This window comes from Falco punctatus, assembly GCF_963210335.1.
Source record: "Falco punctatus genome assembly, chromosome: 9".
Lineage (NCBI taxonomy): Eukaryota > Metazoa > Chordata > Aves > Falconiformes > Falconidae > Falco > Falco punctatus.
Window position 1 is genome coordinate 40,035,324 of NC_137589.1, and position 26,812 is coordinate 40,062,135.

General features: G+C 47.5%; 2 protein-coding genes and 1 long non-coding RNA gene across 3 annotated transcripts in view; all 3 read left to right on the forward strand.

Annotated features, from left to right (window-relative positions):
• Nucleotides 1–4,064: 4,064 nt before the first annotated feature.
• On the forward strand, nucleotides 4,065–16,107 carry LOC308069077 (golgin subfamily A member 2-like). The gene is made up of 4 exons (XM_080400823.1): nucleotides 4,065–4,169; nucleotides 12,841–12,899; nucleotides 13,149–13,290; nucleotides 14,362–16,107. Exons 2-4 carry the CDS (start codon nucleotides 12,856–12,858, stop codon nucleotides 14,521–14,523), a joined length of 348 nt encoding a protein of 115 aa, XP_080256949.1. The 5' UTR covers nucleotides 4,065–4,169; nucleotides 12,841–12,855; the 3' UTR covers nucleotides 14,524–16,107.
• LOC308069078 (golgin subfamily A member 2-like) overlaps nucleotides 4,607–26,812 on the forward strand; it is a 41,717-nt gene continuing 19,511 nt past the window's right edge. The window contains exon 1 of the mRNA XM_080400824.1: nucleotides 4,607–4,774. Within this exon, the coding sequence (XP_080256950.1) occupies nucleotides 4,731–4,774 (44 nt within the window). The 5' untranslated portion in view covers nucleotides 4,607–4,730. The remainder of the gene's footprint in view (nucleotides 4,775–26,812) is intronic.
• Nucleotides 5,945–26,812, forward strand: part of LOC308069090 — a 30,600-nt gene continuing 9,732 nt past the window's right edge. Inside the window, exon 1 of the long non-coding RNA XR_013930286.1 lies at nucleotides 5,945–7,534. This is a non-coding gene — a long non-coding RNA (uncharacterized lncRNA). The remainder of the gene's footprint in view (nucleotides 7,535–26,812) is intronic.

Sequence of the window (26,812 nt, forward strand, 5' to 3'; positions counted from 1 at the left end):
TAGTCTACATCATATGTGAATGGAGAAAGTGCTGTTTCTTCCGCAAATATTAAGGAAACGGAAGGAGGTTGTTCTCAGTGTCCCCGTCCCCCACCCCCCCGCCCCCTTTCTTATTTGCTACTGTTGATAACTTACTGGGACTCTGCTTTCGGCAGTGTTAGCGAGACCTAATTGAATGCACAGTTCTCGTTCACTGCTGTCTAGTGTTGTCTTGTGCTATCATCGGGTAGTTGTGATCAACACTGGGAGGCAGGTATCGGAGGTGTTTCCAGTTTGGGGACTGGGGATAAGCTGGCTTCCGTGCAGCTGCCGTTCTTATTTCTGAGTCACTGTTAGGTCAAAATGAAGCCTTGGCAGAATGGATAAAATGTGTTGATGTCTCAGCTGCTTTTGTGGAAACGGCAGATTTTTGTTTTGTTTGGAGAATCTGGTTATCACAGTTTGATAGGATTTATTTTGCTGTCCTTTTTAATTACTGCTTTTTTCCTCCCCTCCTCCTCTTCTGCTCCTTCCTTTTTCTCCTGTCTGCATGTGCCCATCAGACACGTTACCGGGAGCTGGCAGTAGCCCTGGATTCCAGCAATCTTAACGAACAAGCAGTTCGTTACACAGATAGAGGAGTTGGTAAGAAACAATCCAACCAACCAGTCTGACATGGTCCTCGCTGCTCCTCCAAGCTCTTTGGGTGTCTGCAGAGTTATGGGTTCTCTCCTAGTGCCACAAGGAAGGCTGCTTACACAGCACTCTGTAGGGAAGAAAATGAGCTGCACGGAAAACCTGTTCAGCGGCCTTAGACGTTGAGCCCCTTGTGAATGTATTGGCTCAACTGAGGAACAAGAAACGGAGTTTTGTTGGTTCCATTTAAGTGTGCTCTGCTGATCTCATCAGGCTTTCCCTGGATGATAAGCATCCTGATAAAACAGCTATTTCTGCGCCTGGTCCGAATCCTTGAAACACACAATTCTGGTGCTGGCTGCAGTGTGAAAAGCTGTTTCTGCAGGTGGTGCTGCTGGTCTAACGATATCGGCAGAGTGGGAGCAGTAGGCCTGAGAGGGTCTGGGGCTGGTTTCTGATCATATCCTCAGCTTCTCTTGGCACGCTGAGTGAACTGCTTTGTCCTGTGGCCTGCATGGATTCCCGCTGCAGCTTTTCAGCCTTCAGCTTTAACACTGCAAGAAATGCAGCCAAGTGGACTTGTTTCAGTCTGAAAAGAGCCTTTCTTGTGTGAAATGCTTTTCCCCATTTTGTTCCTCTGTAAAAGTACACTTTTTGCAGCAAAGTTCAGCATTTCCCGGTGTACGCCGTGACCCCCCCCTTGTTGTTTTCCTTTGGGCTTTGGGTTATTTTTGTTCCATTCTGTTTCTTTTTGTGTTTTAGCTGGGCTGCAGAGGAACTTGGCATAGTGCATTGCCCACCCAAGATTCTCCTTGTTTGCCTGCTTTTACGCCGGCCTGCAGCTGTGTAGGGCCTTTGCTGCATTGGTGGTCTTGCCTTTGCTTTTGCTGGTTATGTTGTGCATGGGCATTGCTAGAATCAAAACCTGTCACTCATCGCTCTTCCGTCTGTAGTCATCTTTCAAAATGCATTGAAGTAGTAGCAGTAGTAGTAAAGAAAGAGCTTGGACAATGCTCATTCTTTGGGAAGGCAAAAAAGTCCTGCGTATGTAGTTAGTTGCGAGGCATCTGTGAAGAAGCTGTCAGGGAGACAACAAGCAAATAGCAAACGCAGCAGCACAGTTGTGTGGCGGCCTGGGTAGGCAGCTGCCACCTTTGTCTCCTTCACCTCATATCTAAAGGTGCATTACCTACGGACAACAAATCTCCAAATACTTCACCGCTAAGATGGAAATGGGCTAGGACAGAATTACCCCTTCTCTTGGTATCTGGCTTCAGCCCTCCCATACCACCTCCTGCAGAAGTCTGCCAACACCAGTGCGGCTCTGCGTGACTTAAGGCCAGCTCTTCAGTGGAATAAAGGTCTGAGGTCTCAGTTAAAGGAAAAGACTACGTTTTTGTTTGGGGTTATTGGTTGGTTGGGTTTTTTATTTATTTATTTATTGGTGGTGTTCTTAAAAAAACCCCAGCATTTCTGGCGATCACCCCAATACACCAGGATTACTGCCATCAGTTGCACAGATGTGGGGATGCGAGTTTAACTGAGGTTGGTAGATGCCCAGATGTAGACATGGAGGGGTTTCAGCAGCGGTGTTGGAGAACAACTGTGGCAATCTACTGAGCGATGAAAAAGATGCCTGGCATATGAAGTACATTAGTGAAGGCAGCTCCAGATCTCGTATTTTTAATAGCTAAGATGAACTTCCTAGTCCTCTACAGAAAGGACAGTGGAAATTCTGTTTGCGTGAATTGGGCATGTATCCTACTTTGTTGAAGTGAAAATGTGTTTCAGATGTATGAGAGTATTTTCTCTTGACACTGGTGCATCACTTTTCTTCCACAGAAAGAGCAGAGCCAGGAGGCAGTGGATCAGCTGGAGAAGGTAAAGTGTGTCCTGGTTTTGGATAGGCAGAAAAATAGTATCTCTTTCTTGGCGGCGTAGAGAGTATAGTGGGCTGTGGCCCAGGCACGTGTGGTCTTGTCTTATGTTAGATTCAGTTTCATTTGTAGCGTAGGGTTGAATAATTTGACTTGATGAGTTAGGCCTGCTTGGCAGGTAGCGTTCTTATTTTGACACAAGCGAACGTTTAAATACTCAAGTATTAGAGGAGTGTGGTGGAGGCAGGAGAATACAAGTCCTTGCCAGTAGCTTGCTTCCAAGCACTACTGTTTTTATGCTAGCAGCGATGGTGCTGTGCTGTTACTGCCAATCTAGGATGGATAAATAGTGAAGGCGTTCAAATAACGCAAGGCTGAAGTATGTCTTTAAAAAGACTGCTGTCGTTTCGATGCTGCAAGTACTACCAATGTATCACTGCTTTTTTAGTTTGACACAAAACAAGGGTTACCCATCTATGGTTTTGTGCTAAATAGGCATCATTTCTTTATACAGGAAAAGAAGGAGTTGGAAAAGAAATTTTCTGAAGAGCAAGCCGCGCTGAGGAGACAGCTACGGGTAAGGCAGAGCCTCCATTACAGTAACACTACCTGCCTTCTGCTGTTCTCTGGATTACTGACCATTCGTAGTCTTTACTCGGGAAGCCACGAGCGCGTTCCTTCAGGAAAACTGGCAGTCAGCCCGACTGTGCTTAACTGCACGAGCTCTTTACCTTTACTGAGTTAGCCTTTTGTGGCAACAGTGATGTTGCAATTACAAGCAAAGAAGTTTTGTGCTGAGCCGATTTTCCTTTCCCAAAGGTTCGTATCCAGACTACTGGAATTGTAGCTTCTGAGAAGTCTGAGTTGCAGGCGGCACTTGCACGTACTCAGCAAGCTGCAGGGGAGAAATCAGGTAATTGACTGTGGGCACTCCAGCTCAAGCTGTTGGTCAAAGTGTGAATTTCAAGCCAGAGGCATGACAGTTGCTGGCAGCCAGCTCACAGCAGTGGCCGACTCCTCGGTGGGCAATAGTGGGCACCATCGCTGCCTCTGTCCCCCGAGCTGCCCCCAAGTGGGAGCATGTTGATCCCATGGCAGTTGAGGTTCTTTAGTGCATCGCTAAAGCCTTGTCAGCCCTGTTCAGCCCAGGTGACTACCCCAGGCTGCTCCTTTCTGACTTTCTTCTGATCCTTTTAAAACTTAGTTCCCTTTTTGCCACCCTCACTCCCACACAGCTATCGCGTAAAGGTGGGTTTTACCCGAGCCCTTCATTCTGAACCAAGTTTGAGCAACAATTTCTATTAGAAAGAAAGATCCCAACCAACATATTGCCTATTCTGCAGAGGAAGTTTCGTCATCTCCCTCAAAGTGAGGATGGTAGTTACTGAGAGCTTTACTGCCCAGAGCTGCTAGTGAGCCACCTGTAGAGCCAGGGGCGGAACCAGGTCTGCTGACTTGCAAAGCTCTGTGCTGCCTTAAGAGCTTGTTGACAAAGTAGAAAGTGCTGTTTAGCAGTTCCAAAAAGCCCTTTGTGGTCCAGCCTCAACTCACTCTGTTCTGACTTGTTCAGGAGAAGCTGAGAGCCTTGCTGATCGTTTATGTTCATCGCGCGAGAGGGAATTGGAGCTGGAACGCACTTTGGCCTACGTCTCTCTGCAGCAGAAACAGGCAGAGGAGGTAAGAGTCACCTCTGCTTATGCTTCACCAGCAGCTCTGCCTTTGGCTATTTGCTTGTCAGTACACTAATGCAAAGTCTGTAGTCCCTGCTCGGAGAAGAGGCAGAAATGAACATTCTGAATTGTTAATTAACCTTGTAAAGCCCTGTGTTCTCCATGGTCAAGGCAAACTTCATTCAGGTTTCTGTGACCACTAATCATATGGTCCAGTTGCTGTCTTCAGATCCGGCACCTTACTTCATTAGTCTTGCCAGCTCCACGCAACAGAAGCGCCACCGAGACCTTGTCTCAGGAGGGTCTCCATCAGGCAGACACTTCAGCATTGATATTCATCCAGAAGTCTGCAGAAAGGACCTCACGTTCAGTTAGTAGCATCGCGTTTGAAAAGGCTGAGCAGATTTATTCCTGGCAAATTCAGGAGGTTCTAAGCAACCTGTCGTGAAGGATTTTGCCAAAGTTCTGATGCTTTCCAGTTCAGCTGATGTGCTAAAGGTGAAGTATTTTGCTGAAGTCTGCAGCTGAATCAGTCATTTCTTTTTTTCTGCAGCGTAAGGAAGAGTTAATGAAGGAGGCAGAAGACCTGAAAGAGGAGCTGTACAAACAAAGGTAAGTCCATCTGCTGCTTGTTACTGCAGAGTAACACTGCTCTTCCCGGTAGAGCCACAAAACTTCACAAGGGGCATGCACCACAGGTGGTGACTTGGGAGGTTGGATATTCAGCTTAAAAAAAGTGACTGGATGTGATGTTTCTGTGATTCTAAGTGTTACGACTAGCTGGATTGTAAATTTATGACATGTACTTGCCCAGACCCGTAGTACATACAGTGATGCTGCTTTAATTTTGGTTTGTTTCAGGAAAAGCAGTGAGGAAATGAAGCTGCAGAATTCGAAGCTGTCACGGAAGTTTCGCTGCCTGGTTTCCCAGGACTCAGCCTTGCAGATATATATAAAGGATTTGCGTAAGAAACTGGAAATGGCTGAACGGAGGATCCAACAGGTGCCCATACTGCTTCCAGGCTGTGAGGGTAGATCACACTGACCGTTGTAAGACTGTGCTTCTGAGAGTGGGGGCAAGGCTTAACTCTTGTTCTGAAAGGAAGGCACAAAACCCCATCAAGGCATCCTCTTGGTCAAAGGCCTTCAGCGAGGCCTCTGAGGAACAGAAGGTCTGTTTGAAGGAGCTGGAGCAGGAGGCTGAAAGCTGTTGTGACGCTGGTCTGCGAAAAGAATGTTCTGCAATATGAGAGGGTGACTGAACATACAGCGCGTGACAATACGAAGACTTTTCCTGCTTTGTATCTGTTTGGCATTTTGGTTACGCAGCTGTCTCGTGGTCTCACTGAGAAGCCAGTTGAATAGGGGTGGTGTTTGTACCCACCCTTGCAGAAGGTGAATTGGACAATGGTAACTTGAAGGTCAGCTGGGGAAAGTTAAGAGAAGCAGCCAGTTAGGAAGGGAATTCAGGAAGCCAGCTGTTAGCAGTTCAGAGAGCAAGCCGGTGTGAACCTGAGCCTGTGAGGGAAGAAACTGCTCTTTTGTTTATTTTTGGGTTTGTTTTTTTTTTCCTCCCCAGTCAGTGGCTTAAGTTACCCTTGAAATAAAGGCAGCTGCTCCTCTTCTGGGAAAAGTACTGTGTGCCAACTGACATGCTCCAGACATTGGCTTTAAATTCCTGACGTGTTTGACAACTTTTAAAATCACAAGCTTTTATACCATCTGATCTGGCTGTGTAATACAGACTCTGGAAATGCACAAAGTTTCTGAGCCCAGTTTTTTCTCCGCTGTCGTTTTCTTAGCACGGAGAGATGCATTTTGATCTGATTGGCTGTTATGTGGACCGTTGTGTCTGGGGTTTCAGAAATAATTTGTAAACTGATCTTTAATTGCAATATGTCATGACAGATTTCTTTTTCCAGTTGCCGTCTTGTAAAAATCCTGCGTCAGGAAAATGCTGTTCAGAAGCACACTTGACGCTACTAGGGCAGGAATGCTGATTGTTGGCATGAGCTTCTGCTGCCATTGGTGTCTTCATGCGAGGCAGACCCTTCCCATCTCAGCCACTTCAGCTTTCTTGGCTGTGAAACGCAGAAAGCCCAGCAAAATAGGACTCTGTGTGTGAAAGCAAATGGATCAAGCATGGCGTTCCAAGCTGAGCAGAATTACTAACTTTTTTTTGTTGTGTTATTAGAACCTCACAATGCATAATTTCCCGAGAAGTGTCTTGTTCCTAATTCTCTCTGTTTCCAACAAATCCAGCTGTTCAAGTAGTTTATTGAGTTGTTGGTTGTTTTTTTTTTGATTTATTTCACAACTGATGGTGGAGGAAGGAGGAAGTTCTTGTGGTTAAGGCACATGACTGTTCTTTGCATCTTGAAGCGTTAAGCAAACAGAATGTCTGGACCGGAAGAAATGAAGGAAACATTTTTGACATGTACTGGTGAAGGTATTCCTCTTGTCCATCTGATGTTTCATGTTGAGGAGTGTTTGAACCAATAAGGGTGAGGTGACCTGTAGCTGGAAGAAGTAAGGGAATTCCTGACCTTCCTAGAAGCACCTAACATACGTTTTCCCTTGAGAGCACAAGTATCTGTCCTGCTAAAAAGAAACGGAGAAAATTCTGTTTGTTTCCCTCTGCAGTCTTCCACTTTATTGCTTTCCTTAAATGTCTTCACCATCACCGTATTCTTGCTGCTCGATTCACGAGAAAAGTGCTGAGCAGGTAGACGGGGAATGCCAAGAGAGAGATTTCTTGTTTCCTGTGAAGTGCCAAGAAGGAAGCGACTGAAGTAAGAGGGAACCCTTGCAGGTGGCATTGCAAAGAGCTGTGATACATTGGTGGGGTTGAATGTTGAAAACGATTATCTCGTTTGTTTTGTAGTGTTTTTAAATTATGGCTTAGCAGAGCTGGATGATGAAATAATTTGCCATGAAACGCTAGAGCACTGCTCTGGGTCTTCATGGCGCTCTGATGCTGTACAAGATAAATGAAGTTGTCTGGTTCACGGTGGGTAGAGGAGTGGTCAGAGGCTGTTCATCCTCCCACGAAGGCTGGATGAGAACTTGCATTGCTGTCCAGGAACAGGTTTTTGGCCCTTTTCCGTTTAGTTTCTTCTAGTCATGGGATTCATCGCTCCATGAGGGCCACTGGCACCTGCTCCCAGCCACGCTGAGTTTGGCCTGTTCGTAAATGTCCTCCTTCTAAACTTGTGGTTCATAGCGTGCCGCACATCTCACCAAGTTTTAGAGGGAGCGTTTGAGTTTGACTCAAAAACTAAAACCAAAAAGTTTTCAGGTAGTTGCTGACCTGTTCTTTTCTATCTTAATCTGCATCCAGCGATCTCTGTTTTCCCCAGATACATCCTGAAGGTAGCGCTTTTCAGAGCAGAGTGGCCACCATCTGGCTTTTGCCCTCGCTCGCTTCTTGGTGCGTCCTTTGCCATTAATCTAGTGTGTGAGCTTGAAGAGTTGGGTGACGTTACTGCCCCGTGTTCTCGGGTACAGCCTCGTTTTGATCCTTTTGTCCTATTAATTCTCTTGATATTTGATGTGGAGCTTTAAGCAGTCAGCTCAAGAAAACACTCTTGGATCCCAGCGGTGTCTGCAGTCATCCTACTGAACAATATGATATTTAAGCACTGAGAAGCAAAAAATCCTGGTTTAGAACGTAAACTTTCAGCAGTGGGAAGAAAAGCTGAGTGGGATGAACGGACAGCATGTATTCGTGGAAAGATGTATTCTTGATTTAGTGGAAAAGAATGGGAAATCAACCTGCATCATTGACATTAGCTTGTCGCAGAGGGAGTCTGCATCTATCCTTACCCAGAAAAGGATGTTTTCTCTGTGTGGTACTTTGGAGTGAAAGGTGCTATAAGGAGTATTATTGTGATAGTCAGTTCTTACTTAGTAGTGACTTGTTGCCGTGGGGAATAAAACTGGCTGACTTGACTGCTTTGCTTGTAGTCTACATCATATGTGAATGGAGAAAGTGCTGTTTCTTCCGCAAATATTAAGGAAACGGAAGGAGGTTGTTCTCAGTGTCCCCGTCCCCCACCCCCCCGCCCCCTTTCTTATTTGCTACTGTTGATAACTTACTGGGACTCTGCTTTCGGCAGTGTTAGCGAGACCTAATTGAATGCACAGTTCTCGTTCACTGCTGTCTAGTGTTGTCTTGTGCTATCATCGGGTAGTTGTGATCAACACTGGGAGGCAGGTATCGGAGGTGTTTCCAGTTTGGGGACTGGGGATAAGCTGGCTTCCGTGCAGCTGCCGTTCTTATTTCTGAGTCACTGTTAGGTCAAAATGAAGCCTTGGCAGAATGGATAAAATGTGTTGATGTCTCAGCTGCTTTTGTGGAAACGGCAGATTTTTGTTTTGTTTGGAGAATCTGGTTATCACAGTTTGATAGGATTTATTTTGCTGTCCTTTTTGATTACTGCTTTTTTCCTCCCCTCCTCCTCTTCTGCTCCTTCCTTTTTCTCCTGTCTGCATGTGCCCATCAGACACGTTACCGGGAGCTGGCAGTAGCCCTGGATTCCAGCAATCTTAACGAACAAGCAGTTCGTTACACAGATAGAGGAGTTGGTAAGAAACAATCCAACCAACCAGTCTGACATGGTCCTCGCTGCTCCTCCAAGCTCTTTGGGTGTCTGCAGAGTTATGGGTTCTCTCCTAGTGCCACAAGGAAGGCTGCTTACACAGCACTCTGTAGGGAACAAAATGAGCTGCACGGGAAACCTGTTCAGCGGCCTTAGACGTTGAGCCCCTTGTGAATGTATTGGCTCAACTGAGGAACAAGAAACGGAGTTTTGTTGGTTCCATTTAAGTGTGCTCTGCTGATCTCATCAGGCTTTCCCTGGATGATAAGCATCCTGATAAAACAGCTATTTCTGCGCCTGGTCCGAATCCTTGAAACACACAATTCTGGTGCTGGCAGCAGTGTGAAAAGCTGTTTCTGCAGGTGGTGCTGCTGGTCTAACGATATCGGCAGAGTGGGAGCAGTAGGCCTGAGAGGGTCTGGGGCTGGTTTCTGATCATATCCTCAGCTTCTCTTGGCACGCTGAGTGAACTGCTTTGTCCTGTGGCCTGCATGGATTCCCGCTGCAGCTTTTCAGCCTTCAGCTTTAACACTGCAAGAAATGCAGCCAAGTGGACTTGTTTCAGTCTGAAAAGAGCCTTTCTTGTGTGAAATGCTTTTCCCCATTTTGTTCCTCTGTAAAAGTGCACTTTTTGCAGCAAAGTTCAGCATTTCCCGGTGTACGCCGTGACCCCCCCCTTGTTGTTTTCCTTTGGGCTTTGGGTTATTTTTGTTCCATTCTGTTTCTTTTTGTGTTTTAGCTGGGCTGCAGAGGAACTTGGCATAGTGCATTGCCCACCCAAGACTCTCCTTGTTTGCCTGCTTTTACGCCGGCCTGCAGCTGTGTAGGGCCTTTGCTGCATTTGTGGTCTTGCCTTTGCTTTTGCTGGTTATGTTGTGCATGGGCATTGCTAGAATCAAAACCTGTCACTCATCGCTCTTCCGTCTGTAGTCATCTTTCAAAATGCATTGAAGTAGTAGCAGTAGTAGTAAAGAAAGAGCTTGGACAATGCTCATTCTTTGGGAAGGCAAAAAAGTCCTGCGTATGTAGTTAGTTGCGAGGCATCTGTGAAGAAGCTGTCAGGGAGACAACAAGCAAATAGCAAACGCAGCAGCACAGTTGTGTGGCGGCCTGGGTAGGCAGCTGCCACCTTTGTCTCCTTCACCTCATATCTAAAGGTGCATTACCTACGGACAACAAATCTCCAAATACTTCACCGCTAAGATGGAAATGGGCTAGGACAGAATTACCCCTTCTCTTTGTATCTGGCTTCAGCCCTCCCATACCACCTCCTGCAGAAGTCTGCCAACACCAGTGCGGCTCTGCGTGACTTAAGGCCAGCTCTTCAGTGGAATAAAGGTCTGAGGTCTCAGTTAAAGGAAAAGACTACGTTTTTGTTTGGGGTTATTGGTTGGTTGGGTTTTTTATTTATTTATTTATTGGTGGTGTTCTTAAAAAAACCCCAGCATTTCTGGCGATCACCCCAATACACCAGGATTACTGCCATCAGTTGCACAGATGTGGGGATGCGAGTTTAACTGAGGTTGGTAGATGCTCAGATGTAGACATGGAGGGGTTTCAGCAGCGGTGTTGGAGAGCAACTGTGGCAATCTACTGAGCGATGAAAAAGATGCCTGGCATATGAAGTACATTAGTGAAGGCAGCTCCAGATCTCGTATTTTTAATAGCTAAGATGAACTTCCTAGTCCTCTACAGAAAGGACAGTGGAAATTCTGTTTGCGTGAATTGGGCATGTATCCTACTTTGTTGAAGTGAAAATGTGTTTCAGATGTGTGAGAGTATTTTCTCTTGACACTGGTGCATCACTTTTCTTCCACAGAAAGAGCAGAGCCAGGAGGCAGTGGATCAGCTGGAGAAGGTAAAGTGTGTCCTGGGTTTGGATAGGCAGAAAAATAGTATCTCTTTCTTGGCGGCGTAGAGAGTATAGTGGGCTGTGGCCCAGGCACGTGTGGTCTTGTCTTATGTTAGATTCAGTTTCATTTGTAGCGTAGGGTTGAATAACTTGACTTGATGAGTTCGGCCTGCCTGGCAGGTAGCGTTCTTATTTTGACACAAGCGAACGTTTAAATACTCAGGTATTAGAGGAGTGTGGTGGAGGCAGGGGAATACAAGTCCTTGCCAGTAGCTTGCTTCCAAGCACTACTGTTTTTATGCTAGCAGCGATGGTGCTGTGCTGTTACTGCCAATCTAGGATGGATAAATAGTGAAGGCGTTCAAATAACGCAAGGCTGAAGTATGTCTTTAAAAAGACTGCTGTCGTTTCGATGCTGCAAGTACTACCAATGTATCACTGCTTTTTTAGTTTGACACAAAACAAGGGTTACCCATCTATGTTTTTGTGCTAAATAGGCATCATTTCTTTATACAGGAAAAGAAGGAGTTGGAAAAGAAATTTTCTGAAGAGCAAGCCGCGCTGAGGAGACAGCTACGGGTAAGGCAGAGCCTCCATTACAGTAACACTACCTGCCTTCTGCTGTTCTCTGGATTACTGACCATTCGTAGTCTTTACTCGGGAAGCCACGAGCGCGTTCCTTCAGGAAAACTGGCAGTCAGCCCGACTGTGCTTAACTGCACGAGCTCTTTACCTTTACTGAGTTAGCCTTTTGTGGCAACAGTGATGTTGCAATTACAAGCAAAGAAGTTTTGTGCTGAGCCGATTTTCCTTTCCCAAAGGTTCGTATCCAGACTACTGGAATTGTAGCTTCTGAGAAGTCTGAGTTGCAGGCGGCACTTGCACGTACTCAGCAAGCTGCAGGGAAGAAATCAGGTAATTGACTGTGGGCACTCCAGCTCAAGCTGTTGGTCAAAGTGTGAATTTCAAGCCAGAGGCATGACAGTTGCTGGCAGCCAGGTCACAGCAGTGGCCGACTCCTCGGTGGGCAATAGTGGGCACCATCGCTGCCTCTGTCCCCCGAGCTGCCCCCAAGTGGGAGCATGTTGATCCCATGGCAGTTGAGGTTCTTTTGTGCATCGCTAGAGCCTTGTCAGCCCTGTTCAGCCCCGGTGACTACCCCAGGCTGCTCCTTTCTGACTTTCTTCTGATCCTTTTAAAACTTAGTTCCCTTTTTGCCACCCTCACTCCCACACAGCTATCGCGTAAAGGTGGGTTTTACCCGAGCCCTTCATTCTGAACCAAGTTTGAGCAACAACTTCTATTAGAAAGAAAGATCCCAACCAACATATTGCCTATTCTGCAGGGGAAGTTTCATCATCTCCCTCAAAGTGAGGATGGTAGTTACCGAGAGCTTTACTGCCCAGAGCTGCTAGTGAGCCACCTGTAGAGCCAGGGGCGGAACCAGGTCTGCTGACTTGCAAAGCTCTGTGCTGCCTTAAGAGCTTGTTGACAAAGTAGAAAGTGCTGTTTAGCAGTTCCAAAAAGCCCTTTGTGGTCCAGCCTCAACTCACTCTGTTCTGACTTGTTCAGGAGAAGCCGAGAGCCTTGCTGATCGTTTATGTTCATCGCGCGAGAGGGAATTGGAGCTGGAACGCACTTTGGCCTACGTCTCTCTGCAGGAAAAACAGGCAGAGAAGGTAAGAGTCACCTCTGCTTATGCTTCACCAGCAGCTCTGCCTTTGGCTATTTGCTTGTCAGTACGCTAATGCAAAGTCTGTAGTCCCTGCTCGGAGAAGAGGCAGAAATGAACATTCTGAATTGTTAATTAACCTTGTAAAGCCCTGTGTTCTCCATGGTCAAGGCAAACTTCATTCAGGTTTCTGTGACCACTAATCATGTGGTCCAGTTGCTGTCTTCAGATCCGGCACCTTACTTCATTAGTCTTGCCAGCTCCACGCAACAGAAGCGCCACCGAGACCTTGTCTCAGGAGGGTCTCCATCAGGCAGACACTTCAGTATTGATATTCATCCAGAAGTCTGCAGAAAGGACCTCACGTTCAGTTAGTAGCATCGCGTTTGAAAAGGCTGAGCAGATTTATTCCTGGCAAATTCAGGAGGTTCTAAGCAACCTGTCGTGAAGGATTTTGCCAAAGTTCTGATGCTTTCCAGTTCAGCTGATGTGCTAAAGGTGAAGTATTTTGCTGAAGTCTGCAGCTGAATCAGTTATTTCTTTTATTCTGCAGCGTAATGAAGAGTTAATGAAGCAGCAAAAACACCTGAAAGAGGAGCTGTGCAAACAAAGGTAAGTCCATCTGCTGCTTGTTACTTCATAGTAAAACTGCTCTTCCCGGTAGAGCCACAACACATCACAAGGGGCATGCACCACAGGTGGTGACTTGGGAGGTTGGATATTCAGCTTAAAAAAAGTGACTGGATGTGATGTTTCTGTGATTCTAAGTGTCATGACTAGCTGGATTGTAAATTTATGACATGTACTTGCCCAGACCCGTAGTACATACAGTGATGCTGCTTTAATTTTGGTTTGTTTCAGGAAAAGCAGTGAGGAAATGAAGCTGCAGAATTCACAGCTGTCACAGAAGATTCACTGCCTGGTTTCCGAGGACTCAGCCTTGCAGTTATATATAAAGGATTTGCGTAAGAAACTGGAAATGGCTGAACGGAGGATCCAACAGGTGCCCATACTGCTTCCAGGCTGTGAGGGTAGATCACACTGACCGTTGTAAGACTGTGCTTCTGAGAGTGGGGGCAAGGCTTAACTCTTGTTCTGAAAGGAAGGCACAAAACCCCATCAAGGCATCCTCTTGGTCAAAGGCCTTCAGCGAGGCCTCTGAGGAACAGAAGGTCTGTTTGAAGGAGCTGGAGCAGGAGGCTGAAAGCTGTTGTGACGCTGGTCTGCGAAAAGAATGTTCTGCAATATGAGAGGGTGACTGAACATACAGCGCGTGACAATACGAAGACTTTTCCTGCTTTGTATCTGTTTGGCATTTTGGTTACGCAGCTGTCTCGTGGTCTCACTGAGAAGCCAGTTGAATAGGGGTGGTGTTTGTACCCACCCTTGCAGAAGGTGAATTGGACAATGGTAACTTGAAGGTCAGCTGGGGAAAGTTAAGAGAAGCAGCCAGTTAGGAAGGGAATTCAGGAAGCCAGCTGTTAGCAGTTCAGAGAGCAAGCCGGTGTGAACCTGAGCCTGTGAGGGAAGAAACTGCTCTTTTGTTTATTTTTGGGTTTGTTTTTTTTTTCCTCCCCAGTCAGTGGCTTAAGTTACCCTTGAAATAAAGGCAGCTGCTCCTCTTCTGGGAAAAGTACTGTGTGCCAACTGACATGCTCCAGACATTGGCTTTAAATTCCTGACGTGTTTGACAACTTTTAAAATCACAAGCTTTTATACCATCTGATCTGGCTGTGTAATACAGACTCTGGAAATGCACAAAGTTTCTGAGCCAGATTTTTAGATTAAGAAAATAGGTTTTAATCTAACAGATAGTAAATACAAAATTGGTAGGGAGGAGCTGTCTAGCTCAGCCTGTTTTACAGGGCTAAAATCTAAGCTTTTTGATTTTAATCTCCTTCCCCCCTCCTCTTTTTTTTTTTTTTTTTTTTTTTTTTTTTTAATTGAACATCACCGTGAGTTGGAGCACTTTAAGGTTGCAACATGGATCATGTGGCAGGTTGCTATCAGGGGAAAGGCTATGCAGAAGTGGCGTGTTAACGTTTTGCCATGACTTTTTGATTTTTCTTGGCAGTTGTCAAATCAGGCAGGGAGTCTGGATGCAAAGCAGCAGTTGCAGGTGGCACTGGAGGAGAAGGGCAGGCCTGGAAACCCGGGTTGCTCAGGACTTGTACGAAATGACATCCAGATCTTCATGTCTGTAAAGAAACTTGTGTGGCAGAAGAATGCAGCCTGAGCTTTGCGTTAACACTGGTTTCTTCAGGCTTTATCCCTGAAGCAGTCACTGCCAAATGTATTTAGCCAATATGATTTTCTTTGTGTTTTGTTTTGTTTTGAACAGCTCTCAGGGTCAGTTCCCCGGCTCCAGGCAGAAAGACATCAGTATGCAGAGAAACGGAAGGAGGTGCGGAGAATGTGGCAGCAGTAGGTGCAGCAGTTCTCTGAGCAGGTAACACCAGGGGCAGCGTCACAGCTGCTCTAGACAAACACAGGCAGGAGTGAATGCACCATGAACGTTGTTTTAACTTTTATGGTGTGGCCTTGCAGGTCCATGCAATGGCAGACGAGGAGGAGGAGCACATTGCCTGAGGAGACGATGACGTGGACTCCCGAGTTCAACCAGAAGACCTTTTATTAGTCCAGAACCCACGCTTATAATATCCTCGTTTGCTGTTCACACGCCCCATACTAAATTATCATTGGTTAATCAATACTGTTCACACACGTCTTGGCTACATATAATTGGTTAATTACTAAGCTGCAAATGCACTGAACTTCTTGCCTTTTTTTCTCTCTTCTTTCTTATCTCTGTGGGTTTCATGTTCTCAGCCAGCCGCCGAGATGTGGCATCGCGCATCCGCCCTGGCCTTGCTTCATATCCCGTCTTCCTTCCGGGCGTTCAGCCAACCTTATCGTACTTTCTCTCTTCTTTAGCCTTCAAGGCCCTTCACAGGCATCGTGGCCTCCAGCACTGGCCATAAAGCTCTCTACACTTCCCCCGTCTTTATTTTGAGCAGAAACAACATTAGAGGTTAAACTACTTTTGAATCATGGGTCTTGTACAGTTCAGCATACAGGGAATAATGGTCAGTATAACTACAATTAGCAATAACAATATTCCTCCGCGTGTTGTAAACTCCTGCAACCGTCTGGTGGTTCCCCGAGACTTGAAAAGATTCCGCAACCCATCTCCCAAAAGTTCATGCCGTAAGCCCTGTGACATGTCCTTCAATTTTTGTAACTGACTGTGAATCGACGCGGAACGGCCCGGAAGGTTCATACAACACATTCCTTAGCGCTGTGCACTATAGGCTACTGCAGAGGAACGAAGCTGGGTTAATGAGCATTGATAACAGACAGCTGTGGGCTGGCTTCAGGGGCGGTGGGTTGGCTGGTGTAGACAAGGTGCAGCTGTGGCTGGTTCTGTGAAGCAGTTGGGCAGCCGAGGAAGAAGCAGAGAGGGTGAGCGTGCCCTGGATGAGGCGAGACTAGAAGGCAGCAGAGGGACTGCCCTGGAGAGTGTGATGGTAAAAGACCTGGTTGCAGCTGGCTCCTTTGGAGAGTGCTGCGACAGGCTACTCTCTGCTGGTCACTTGCCTTCCACAGGTGAGATCACATCCCTCCTTTCTTTGTGTCTCATGCTGGTTTCTTCTCGTGCTCCCTCAAAGTTATTTGACTCTTTGCTGCAGGTTCTCAGCTGCACATTACCAATGTCAAAACAACCCACTGTCTCTGTTCTCTACAATTCACCCCTGTTTGTGGTTTTTGGTTTTGTTTCTTTGTTGGTTTTTATTTTGTAAAAGGTTGCTTTACCATGTTATGGAGTTGTCTGCGGCGAATGAAGAGACGGGACGCAGCTTGATGCAAGCAAGTTGTCCATTTATTAGTGATTTTCTTACAATTATAGACGTTTCTACCTTCTACATATTACACACTGATTGGTTAAATCTTAAGCGTAAAAAACACTGATTGGTTGGTATTTAAGGCACACCGTTAGAACAATAGGAACTTATTAGTTTACCTTGCCATAGCAACAGTTTCTATTCCAAAGTTAGGGAGTTTCTTTCTACGCAGCTTTCTTGATTAACAACGTTACATATCGGCGCTATCCGTTCCCTTATCTGGCTACTTGTTTCTCTGTCGGTCTGGTTGCCTCCTCAACTGTAACGGCTCAGGGGTCCACAGTTACCTTGTTCCTTTGTTCCCAGGGCTTGTGCCCTACAAGTTCTAACAAGTCTCTATTCATCAGGCTATCAGTACTTGGACTCTTGTCCTTGAGGCCTTGTCCTACAGTTGTCATCCCTTTTACTTTTGTTTTCTTTCTCACTACTTAATTACCAATTTTGGCCTTATTTTATGTGTACGTTTGTACATTTCAGTCGGGTTCACAAAATGTTAAACTTGTTATCGGTGCATTTCATGCAGAGGTCAACATACAGGTTTATGGTTATTTATAAGAACGTGCAATAAGCTATGGAAGTTTTATGAAAATATTTTTCAGGAACTTCTAATCAAATAAGTGAGCATGAGAAATTGTGTTTAACTTGTAAATTCTATATATAAGCTGTTAAGGAACATTTTCTATGCTAACGTGAAAAGATAAAACCTACTTAAAAGCTCTTGAAATCTTGCCCTTGGGCGAGTGTTCCGCTGTGCCTCCATTCTAAGGCATGGAAGTGGAAATTGTGTAGAGCAAAGTTTTACTTTAAATAACCGCTCAACTGTTACTGCTGCTTTTCAAAGAACCTGAAAGCATAGAGTGAAGACTTGGAACTAAACAAACAGCTGAATGGACACCTCTAGATTGTTACTGGAATTAAATGCAGAAGTTAACTATAAAAGTTTCTCAAAATGTTCTGGTTGCTTTGTGTTGGTTGTTTACATAGAGATAGATAGATAAAACTATACACAAACAGGGAAATAAAAAAATGCTTGCAAAAATAGGGAAAGATAGTAGTATACGGTATTTATAGCTTAGGCACCTTTTTAAAAAAAAAAAAAAATGTAGATAAACTATTACCTGAACATGCAGTACATCCACAACTCTGAATTCATACCGGTTTTGTAGTGTGATATAGTCCTGTATGAACCATAAATCAACTACATGTTAAATCACTCTTCTCCATCGCTGTTGTCACGATCTTTGAGCTTCGTAGCAATGCCTAGGTCACAATCCTTTAGCTTAGGGAACTTCACCAGGTGAAAATGCAAGCATCTATTTCTAACACAAATTTGCAGAATGCAGTTTAGCCACAAGAGACTTGAGGGAGAGATATTGTGTTGTATGGTGTATAACCTATGAGAAGTGAGAAAATGGTGTTCCTGAAAGAAAACACTTCACTAGATCGTTACTTTGGAAGGGGTTTTGCACCTGCTATACTGCAAGAATACCCTAAGCAGTGATGTATCTTTGTGGACTTTGAGATATCTGTGTGATTAGGTTTAAACTTAACACGCAAACTGATTTCAAGTATCACTCTAGGCACAAGTGTGGGAAAGAGCATGCTGTCAGGACACAATCTTTCTCGCTTACAAGGTATCAAATGGTATGTTACTCGAGTTAAAGTCTAACTTGTACGACAACTTCATTTTCACCAAAGGAGTTGCAGTTAAGTACGCAAACTACTGCAGCTCAACTGAAGCTTCACCGCTGCAACGGAGTACAGAATGCTTTTCCCACCGACCTTAAAGGTTGTGGTGGTGGGGATGAAGGTGTGACGGATACTTGACTTCTAACCCAAAACAAATTGTCAGCTGTGTTAAATTCACCTGTACACAAAGAACACGTTATTCCTTCTGAGGCAACAGCTGAGGATTTGAACAGTCTCTTTTCACCTTGAGCTGTTCCCAGTTTAGAGGTTATGAAAAAAAAGAAATAACTCAAAAGGTATTCTGTCAATATGCTGATGCAGTTGCATGCTAAATTCTGGTCACACTGAAACAGAGTTATGTTCTAGCATTCATATATAGGTAGCACTCCATTACAACTTATGAACAAAATTCAGAAGTTCATCTTATCTCACGTTTCTTGGAATTCGATTAGGTTGCAGTCTTATTAAAGTCACCTTTTTTTTTTCTTTTTTTTTTTTTTTTTTTTTTTTTTTAATGCAACCAGAGACACTTGACCGTAACAGAGAAGCCCGTATCGACATCTCTGAGCCCGGACACAAACCGCAGCTGCACGTACCACCAGGCTCAGGGCAGAGCTCATTCACGCAGTTACATAGCTATGTACTGCTACACGCGTGCAGACACCTATTTGTCACTAGATAACCGTGTTCGTCTTTCCTCCTTTCTTTCACAATACCTAGCTGTTCTCTCATCTCTTGTTAGGTCAGCCATTCCCCATTTTCCTCTCCTGTATATCTCTTCAGACATTCTCTATCCTCCTCTTTTTTGCTTGTGAATTGCGACAAGGCAAAGGTTGTGTGTAGCTGGGTGCCCGTGACCTGATTTATGTCACAATCAGCTAAACGCTGAGTACAGGACAAAAAGGCGTGGGAGACAGAAGGCAAACATCAATACGGGGGTTAAGGCGATTATAATAAATCCTGGACTACTTTTGATCCACGGCCCAAAGTTTCCCAGCCGTGAGAAGAGACCAAAGGCCTCCCACCCCTGGCTCTGCTGCAGGTCTTTGGTTTAAGTTTTGTATGCTTTTGTGGATTGATTCAGAGCGGTCACTCAGACTGACGTAACACATCCTATCAAAGTCTTCACACCCTTGTCCCTGCACTAATAATAAAGATCAATAGCAACTCGGTTCTGTAGCAACATACGACGGACAGAATCGACACCTGTTAATAATAGTAAGCCAGGGAAAAAAAAGAAAGAAATAGTATTGTAGTATTACTTTCTTTAGCAAGCTAGCAGCCTTATTTACGAAGCACGTGAAGAGCGTGCACTGTTCTTACAGAAGAGATTAGAGAAGCAAAAATGTGTTACGCTGCATTCCAGAACTCAACCTGAGAGTTACAGTCTGCTGTGAGTTCTGGGTTATAACCATTTGACACATGTTGGGGTTGCGACTGTGCAGGGGCTGCGATGCCCGTTTGCAATTCTCATTGGCATTATCACAGCTAGTTGTTTTAAAAGCAACCCTTGAGCTTCCTCCTGCTCGACTTGTTGTTGCAAAATATTCTGAAGCCGATCAATAAAGTTAGTCTATGACTCTCTAGGAGCCTGCAAGACTGTGGCGAAGGACGCACTAGAGGCTCGCCCAGACTCCCGTATCCCCCTGCCCGGACTGCCTTCATAGCCATCTCCTCCATCTGCAAATAGCCGTCCCTGGGATACCTTGCCTGAGTCACAGGATCGGACGGCACAATTATTTTCTCCAGCCAGCGGCTCACAGTTCACAGCAATTCCCCGATTAAGCTTTTCAATCGAGGCCACTACACATAGCTCGCAAAAATCAGATAACCACATCATGCACTGCGTCGGAGTTCGTACCACACAAAGCAATGACTTCCAATAATCACGTGGTGTGAGTGGATAAGGCTCTGCCATCACTTCAAGAAGGGACACAGCAAAAGGACTATGAATCCCCCCTTCCCGCACGGCTTTGCTTAACCCTTTAACAGCCTCGTATTGCACAGGCTGCCACTCTGCAGGTTGATTTGGCTGACAAAATACTGAACGTGCCATGGCGGCTCCCAAATGCCCTCGCTTAAGCGCTTCCCGCTTGCATTGCTGCCACCGATCCCTCAGACCCCCTTTCACCCTCCCCGAACATACAGCCAGTGCATCAGGGGGAGGAGGAAAAAGGTCTAGCTCCTCTTCCGGGTCTATAGGACCTGGGTCAAAAGGTTTATCAGTGTCAATGGAATCATTGTCCGAGTTGTCCTGTTCCCGCGCTCGGTCCTGTGCTGTGAGGGTCGCTGCAATCAGTGACAGGAGCTTTGGCGGCACAGGAGGTGTGGACGGAGTCGCCATCGCTGACGGTGTGTTGAGAAGAGCCGCGCTGTCGGCGGGATTTACAGCCTCCCCTGGTTTAGCACCGTTAGTAGAATCAGCCCACACTTGGCGGAAGAGGAGTCAGAATTTGCCACCAAGGCGCTAAACACATTCCTGCCACGGAGTCCCCCTCCACGGCAGCATCATACAATCGCCTGCCGACCGCTTGCCAGGCAGGAATTTGCAAAGTGCCATCAGGTGGAAAGTCCAGCACTTTGTCACGGATCCATTCTAGCAGAGTCACTAGCTGCGGACCCATCATCACATTCTCTAACCAAGTTTGTGTAAAAGGAGAATATAGTGCATTTCGCGTGACAGTTTTCCGTAGTTCCTTAATCATTTCCCAGTGAAATGCCTGATATTGGCCCGGGTGCCTATCTTGTAATATCACGGGAAACGCGTGCGCTCCCTCTTTCATACTTTCCAAGTGCACTCTCCTCCAGCCCTCTGTAACGCGTCTGCCGATATCATTTTCATCATCGCTGCTGCTCCCCTTATTACCGCTCTGCCGCACCACTCGCTTCTTCCTTACTTTTGACTGTTCCTTTTTTAGCCGCAAAAACAAAATGTGCCGCTCCAATTCCTCCAGGCTGTAGCCTCTGTAGCAGTAAAGGTAATTCGGCACCTACCCATTACTGGGTAGCGCTGCCACACCGTCACCATTAAGAGTCCTCAGAAAACATCTGAGTAATAGATGTTACAGTTGTCTCAGAACAGAGGTTAAGAATTTGCTCCCAGGTTCACGCACTGGTTTATAGGCTCTTAAATAAGTGGATTACTGAGAAATGTGACAGCTGCTTTATTCAGACAGGACAGTTCAATACAACTTCACATTTTGCCATTTACCACAGAAATGATACAGAACCTCTAGATACCAGAGCAGTTAAGTACAAAAATGCAGAATACCCAGACTCACCCAGAGGTGATCATAAAACAAAACCAACCCCCAAGCCACCACAAATTCAGCCTTCTTCCCTTGCTGCTTCCGAGGGTTTTTTCTTTTCTTTCAAAGCAGCTATGACATTGCACGTTTGCATGCCCTCGCTTCCTCTATTATTCAGTAACCAAACAGCCCCTGGATGCTGGAGAGAAGCAAGGTCTCCACGGGAAGAGTCTTCACATCAACCTGAATTACGGCCTTTCCAACAAACGGAAAAAAAAATAAAATACTGTCCCATCAGACAGGAGACAAAATTATCCAAAGTCCTACATCCCTTTCCCACAAGCAGGACACAGCTGACAGATTCAACAGCTTTCACGTTGTAAAGCTGCTCGGAAATAAGGCTGTTCATGCACGCGCTGTTGCAATTCCACACACACGCGTCTGAGGCCACCTTCTGTCAGTTCTGAACCAATACCACACCAAACCGTCACGGCCCAGTAAGTGTCAGCTTTGCAGGGCGGGGCAATCTTCAGGTTCAATACTGGAACCTAAGCTCCAGAACTGGAGCTAAGCTCCAGATCGGATGTATTCAGGGTAGAGCTGCTTTGTAGTAACCCCTCAGATAACAGCTGGAAAAGAAAGACCGCTATTTTCATTACAGAAGTATCAGACGAGTCAGAAAAGTTGTGTTTTCCTCCCAGTAGCCCCTAACTATCTCACAGAACCTCCCATAGCTAAGGAACCAACCTAAGGTTTTGCAGCTGTGCTCTCTGCTTGTCTCAACACTCTTTTAAAGTATATGAAGAGCAAAACTGACAAAAATTGGTAAGACTGAACAAATTTTGGCAGTACATAACACAGACTAAAACAGCAGTAAATGACAATTCTTTCGCATGTTCGGTTCTAAACACATCCTGCGAAAATAACGACAGAAGTGTTTGTGCCTGCACAAGTGGCTGGGCAATGAAAGCCCTAGAATTCAAGAATCTTTAAAACAAGCTCTGCCTTCGTGGCGTAGTACCTTCTCTCTCTCTGCCTACACGAAAACATTGACTGAGTTGTTCATCAACAGTTTTCCCCTTCCTTACCCCGTTTGCCCAGCAGCATCTGTCCAGCATCTTTAATATCATTGTACTCATGGAGCGAGCAGAGAAATGTGCTGCTCCAATTCCTCCAGGCTGTAGCCTCTGTAGCAATAAAAGCAGAAAAGGTCAAAAATGCCGCGCAGCGAGTGTTGCCCCTACTGACCCAGCACAGCAAGGAGATTTGAGACGCTCAAGCCTGGCACTATCTAAAGCAGAATCCGAAGGCAGCAAGTACAGTTGCTGCAAGTCATAAACACGAAAGCTACAAATGAGTAGACCCTCATTTTGAGTGGGGTTTTTTTTTGCCACATCGACTTACAAAAAAACCCCAACCCACCTGAATTCTCAGAATCAAGTAGAAACAGGAATAGGCTGTGGTGAGTTCAGTTTGTATCTGTATCTCTAATCTGTAGCTAGTGAAAAAAAAAATGCGTGGTGGTAAAGCAAAAAAGCTTTGGGAACAGCCTTTGTTGCTCTGCCGTTTCCATTCTCTGTACTACACGTGACCTTAGAAAATAACACTCCTTTGCAACAAATAACCCACAGAGATACCCTCTCTTTAAAAACCAAGCAGCAACTTTACCTCAAAAGAGCTGCTAATAAGCAGCTGCCACAGTAGGTCATAAGAAACCACAGTTAAAGCAGTTGCGCTACCTTGTAAGCGGCACCCGTCTCTTTCCAGGCCCTTCGCTTGCCTGGGAAACACCTCTGCTTCTTGAACACAAACGTTTAACCCACTTGCTTCAGACAGGAAATAAATAAACCCTTGATCAGGATGGAAGAAACAAGGAAACCGTTTCATCCGGGGCTAAACCGGGCAGGTCATACAAGCCACAATCTCCATTTTAATTCTCACATGAGCAAGGCCTTCTGGTAGCATGATGTGTCATAGCATCACGACGGTTAAAACCGTTCATTCCCAGTTTACAGGTAATTGCCTCAGCAACACCTGGGGTAAAGTTAAAATCCTCCTATCCGAGCTCCTAGTAAAACCTGGGTTTGCTTTACCAAATAAAGTGGAAAGAGTTCTCTCTTAACGGGTCCCATAAATCAAGACAACGCTGTAATCAACGTTGCACAGCGCCACGATAAAAACGGTGGCGTAAGAGGACGGCTTTTAGCTCTAAGCCCTAGACCGCTGGGTTTTTTTGAAACAAAAATAATTGAGGCATCACAGCGGCCACTGAGCTCGCCAAGGACGTACTCGGACAATAATTGTGCAGTTTCCTGGTCTAGAGCAAGGTCTTTCTGTTTCAGCTCTTCGATTTCATACTGCAGGGCTTCTTGGCTCGTTCCGTTAGGCTGGCAGGACACGGGACGGGGCATCTGTAGAGCACAGGAGACATTTCACGCTACCTCAGCCCAGGGGAAGATGCTGCGGTGCTGGGGGGCGCTAATCAGAAATGGAGAAAAGAGGAGGAAAAAAAGGAAAGGAAAAAACACCGTGTCTCCTGGGCAGGGAGGGGGGAAGCTCAGGTAAAAGACTGATGGGTTTCTGTAACGTTGCCCCGCCCCCCATCATATTCTACGGCGTTTTGTAGATTTACAGCGTCAGGTGACAATAAGACCGTAACCCCCACAATTTCGGTGTTCAGAGGCGCTGCCAGGACGAGGCAGCGCCGGGGGGCGAGGCCGGCAGCTCCCCCCCAAGAAAACACACCCCGGCCCGTGCCGGGCCGTGCCGTGCCGTGCCGGGCCGTGCCGTGCCGGGCCGGGCCGGGCCGGGCACTGCCGTGCCGTGCCGTGCCGTGCCGTGCCGGGCCCTGCCGAGCCGTGCCGAGCCGTGCCGGGCCCTGCCGTGCCGGGCCATAGACGGCGGCCGGGGCAGCCCTGGAGCAGGGCCCGCTCCCCCCAGCCCGCGCAGGGCCTCACCGCGGACCTGCAGCCGGCCGCGCCGCTCCGCCGGCCGCCACCGGAGGCCCTGGCAGAGCAGGGGGGCGCCGCGTCAGGGGCCGGGCCGCGCCGCCTCAGCGCAGGCACGGCCCGCGGCGGGGGCGGGGCAGCGGGGGGTACCGAAATCTCGGAATGAAAAACTTCCCGACACCGATGTGAGGGAGAGAAGCAGACACTTCTTTATGGACGGCCGGGTGCGTGAGTGAGTCCTCTCCCGATCAACGCACACCGAGCTTCGACACCGTACACCTCATCCAGGACTGAGTCATGCATCTGCAGTAAGTATTCATGCATGAACATACTATTTCCCCAAAATCATTAACAGACTCTCGCTTCGTATGTTAATCAGCTTCTCAGTCCTTCGCGCCTGCGCAAATCCTTCCAAGAATTGTGGGCAGGGGTCTGCGGGACGTGGGCAGTGGTCTCTGGGAGGAAGGCCGTAGGTCTTCCTCACGGGGTACTTTTCACCTTTTGCCTGGTGTGTGATGGTCTTGCAAGTCTGCAGTGTTCTCATCGGCCCGAGCTAATGGATGTCCCTGTCGACCATCTGGTCCTTCGGCTTGTTTCTTTTACTCGCTCCCTCTAGATAACTTATAAACAGGCCCCTTGTCAGAGAAAGTTAGAGAAACGGACTCCTTCTTTCGCTAGCTCTTTCATTAATCATTTCTTTCAAACTATGGTTCCATGACCTGATTACTAGACCGACATTCTTTGCGTAAATATATTTACCCGTAACTGATTGTCCCCATTCCATACCATTTCTTTATACCGCTGTTATTAAAGTTCACGATTTCTTGGCAGGTAGCTACGAGTTGTTTCATTCGGTTGCTCTCAGTCCTTGGCCTTGGTACAGGGCTGTACGGAGGATTCCATAGCAGCTTTTGTTGTGCAACTGCTAGTTCCACTGAAATATATTTCTTATTCCTCTATAGTTCTGTGGAAATGATTTTATAAAATCAAATAAGGTTAGTTAAATCTAACCGTTAGCAAATCTGTAACGCGGGGACCCGGCTCCTACCGCCCGGGCCCGGGCCGCGGCGGGGCGGGCGCGCTGCGACCCGCGCTCGGCGGGACCCGCTCGGCCAGGGCTGCCGCCGCCCGCCGGGCCGGCCGGGTGCGCGCGGGGCCGGCCGGGAGCGGCAGGCGCGGGCGCGCCGCGGGGCACGCTGGGAAGTGGAGTTTCCCAGCGACAGGGCCCACTGTGCCGTCAGCGCTGGGGAACAAACTGTCTCCTGTGAAGCTGCAGGTGAGGTTTGGGTGGGGCACGACGGGCCAGTCAGGTGTCACCCGAGCAGCGGGCAGTGCCGGCTGTCACCCGAGCAGCGGGCGGTGCGGGCTCTCAACACGGGGAGCAGGCACTGCAAGGTGGCACCGGCTCCTCCAGTCCCTGCAGTAAAAGCAGAGCTACCGGGCCCGGCAACCTCGAGGCGATGGAGCCCGGCCGCGAGCCCGAGGCGGTGGAGCCCGGCCACGAGCCGCAGCCCGGCGCCGTGCCGGAGCCGGTGGAGCCCGGCCATGAGGCGGGGCCCGGCGATGGGCCGGGCACGTCGCGGCACGGCGATGGGCCGGGCCTCCAGGACGGCAGCGCAGGCTGGGCGGGCCCTGGCTGCTGCCGCCGGTGGTGGGCGAAGCCAAGGCGGCGCAGGCGCGGGGCGGCCGTGGCGGACGGCAGCAGGCGGAGCGGGCTGGCGGCGGGCAGGGAGAAGGTGAGGGGCGGCGGGGGCCGGGGCGGGCCGGGCCGGCGGTGCCGTGGGTCCGCCGGGTTCGGTTTGGCGGTTTTCCCTCCCCCTGGCCTCCCCCACACCCTTTTTTGGGGGTTTTTGGTCTCATGTTACTTATTTCCCCGGCCGCGGCGTCGGCGGCGTATGTGAAAGTCCTGGGGAGGGGAAAGTGTCCTGGAGCGGTTCGGGCTTCCATTTTGGAATTCTGCCAATAACGGGTCCTTCTTTCCCCACCTGGAGGCCGAGGCGCGGCGCGGCCCGGCGCGGCCCGGCCCGGCGGGGGGCCGGAGGGCGGGCTGCGGGCTGGGGAAGCGGGCGGTTGACCGAACTGCCTGGGGCTCGCTTGCCTGGGGGCTTCACCCTGCTGGAGCACAAACGATTCGGCTCGGAAGACCTCGCCGAATTCAAGCGAACGGCTTATCCGACTAGCTTTTCCGGGGTGAAGTGGGTGTGATTGAAAAATGAGTTGTAGGTTGCTTCTCCCCTTAGTTCACAGTGACTACGCTGCTTGTATTAACATGGCATTTGTCTGTAAGGACTGCAATTTTCCTTCTCAAAGTCTTTCACGGAGTGGGAGATCTTACTGTCAGGTGCTGATGTTTCACTTAACATTCAGATTTCATTGCCCTTTACTCGTTTTTCCTCAATGCTCTTAGTTAGAACCCTAAAAAAACCCCACCCCAAGATACTTCTTTTCATCTCCTTTTAGTTGCAGGATGGAGTGTCAAGTCGTTTCCCAGCAACTCTTAGCTGTGTACAAAAGTTGAACGTTTGCAGCTCTGAGCCTCTTGTCGTAAACGCATCACATTAGATCTTACTTTAGCCTTTTTTTTGGACGTGTTTTGATTTTTATTTTTCTTGCCCCCCGGGCGACAAACTCATTGAAGAGCGTTTCTCTTGTCCTTACACTTGGTCTTTTTACCCAGTGGAGCTGGGGCTGGGGGGTTGACATCATTCTCACAGAAGGCATGTTCTGTTTGGATTTCA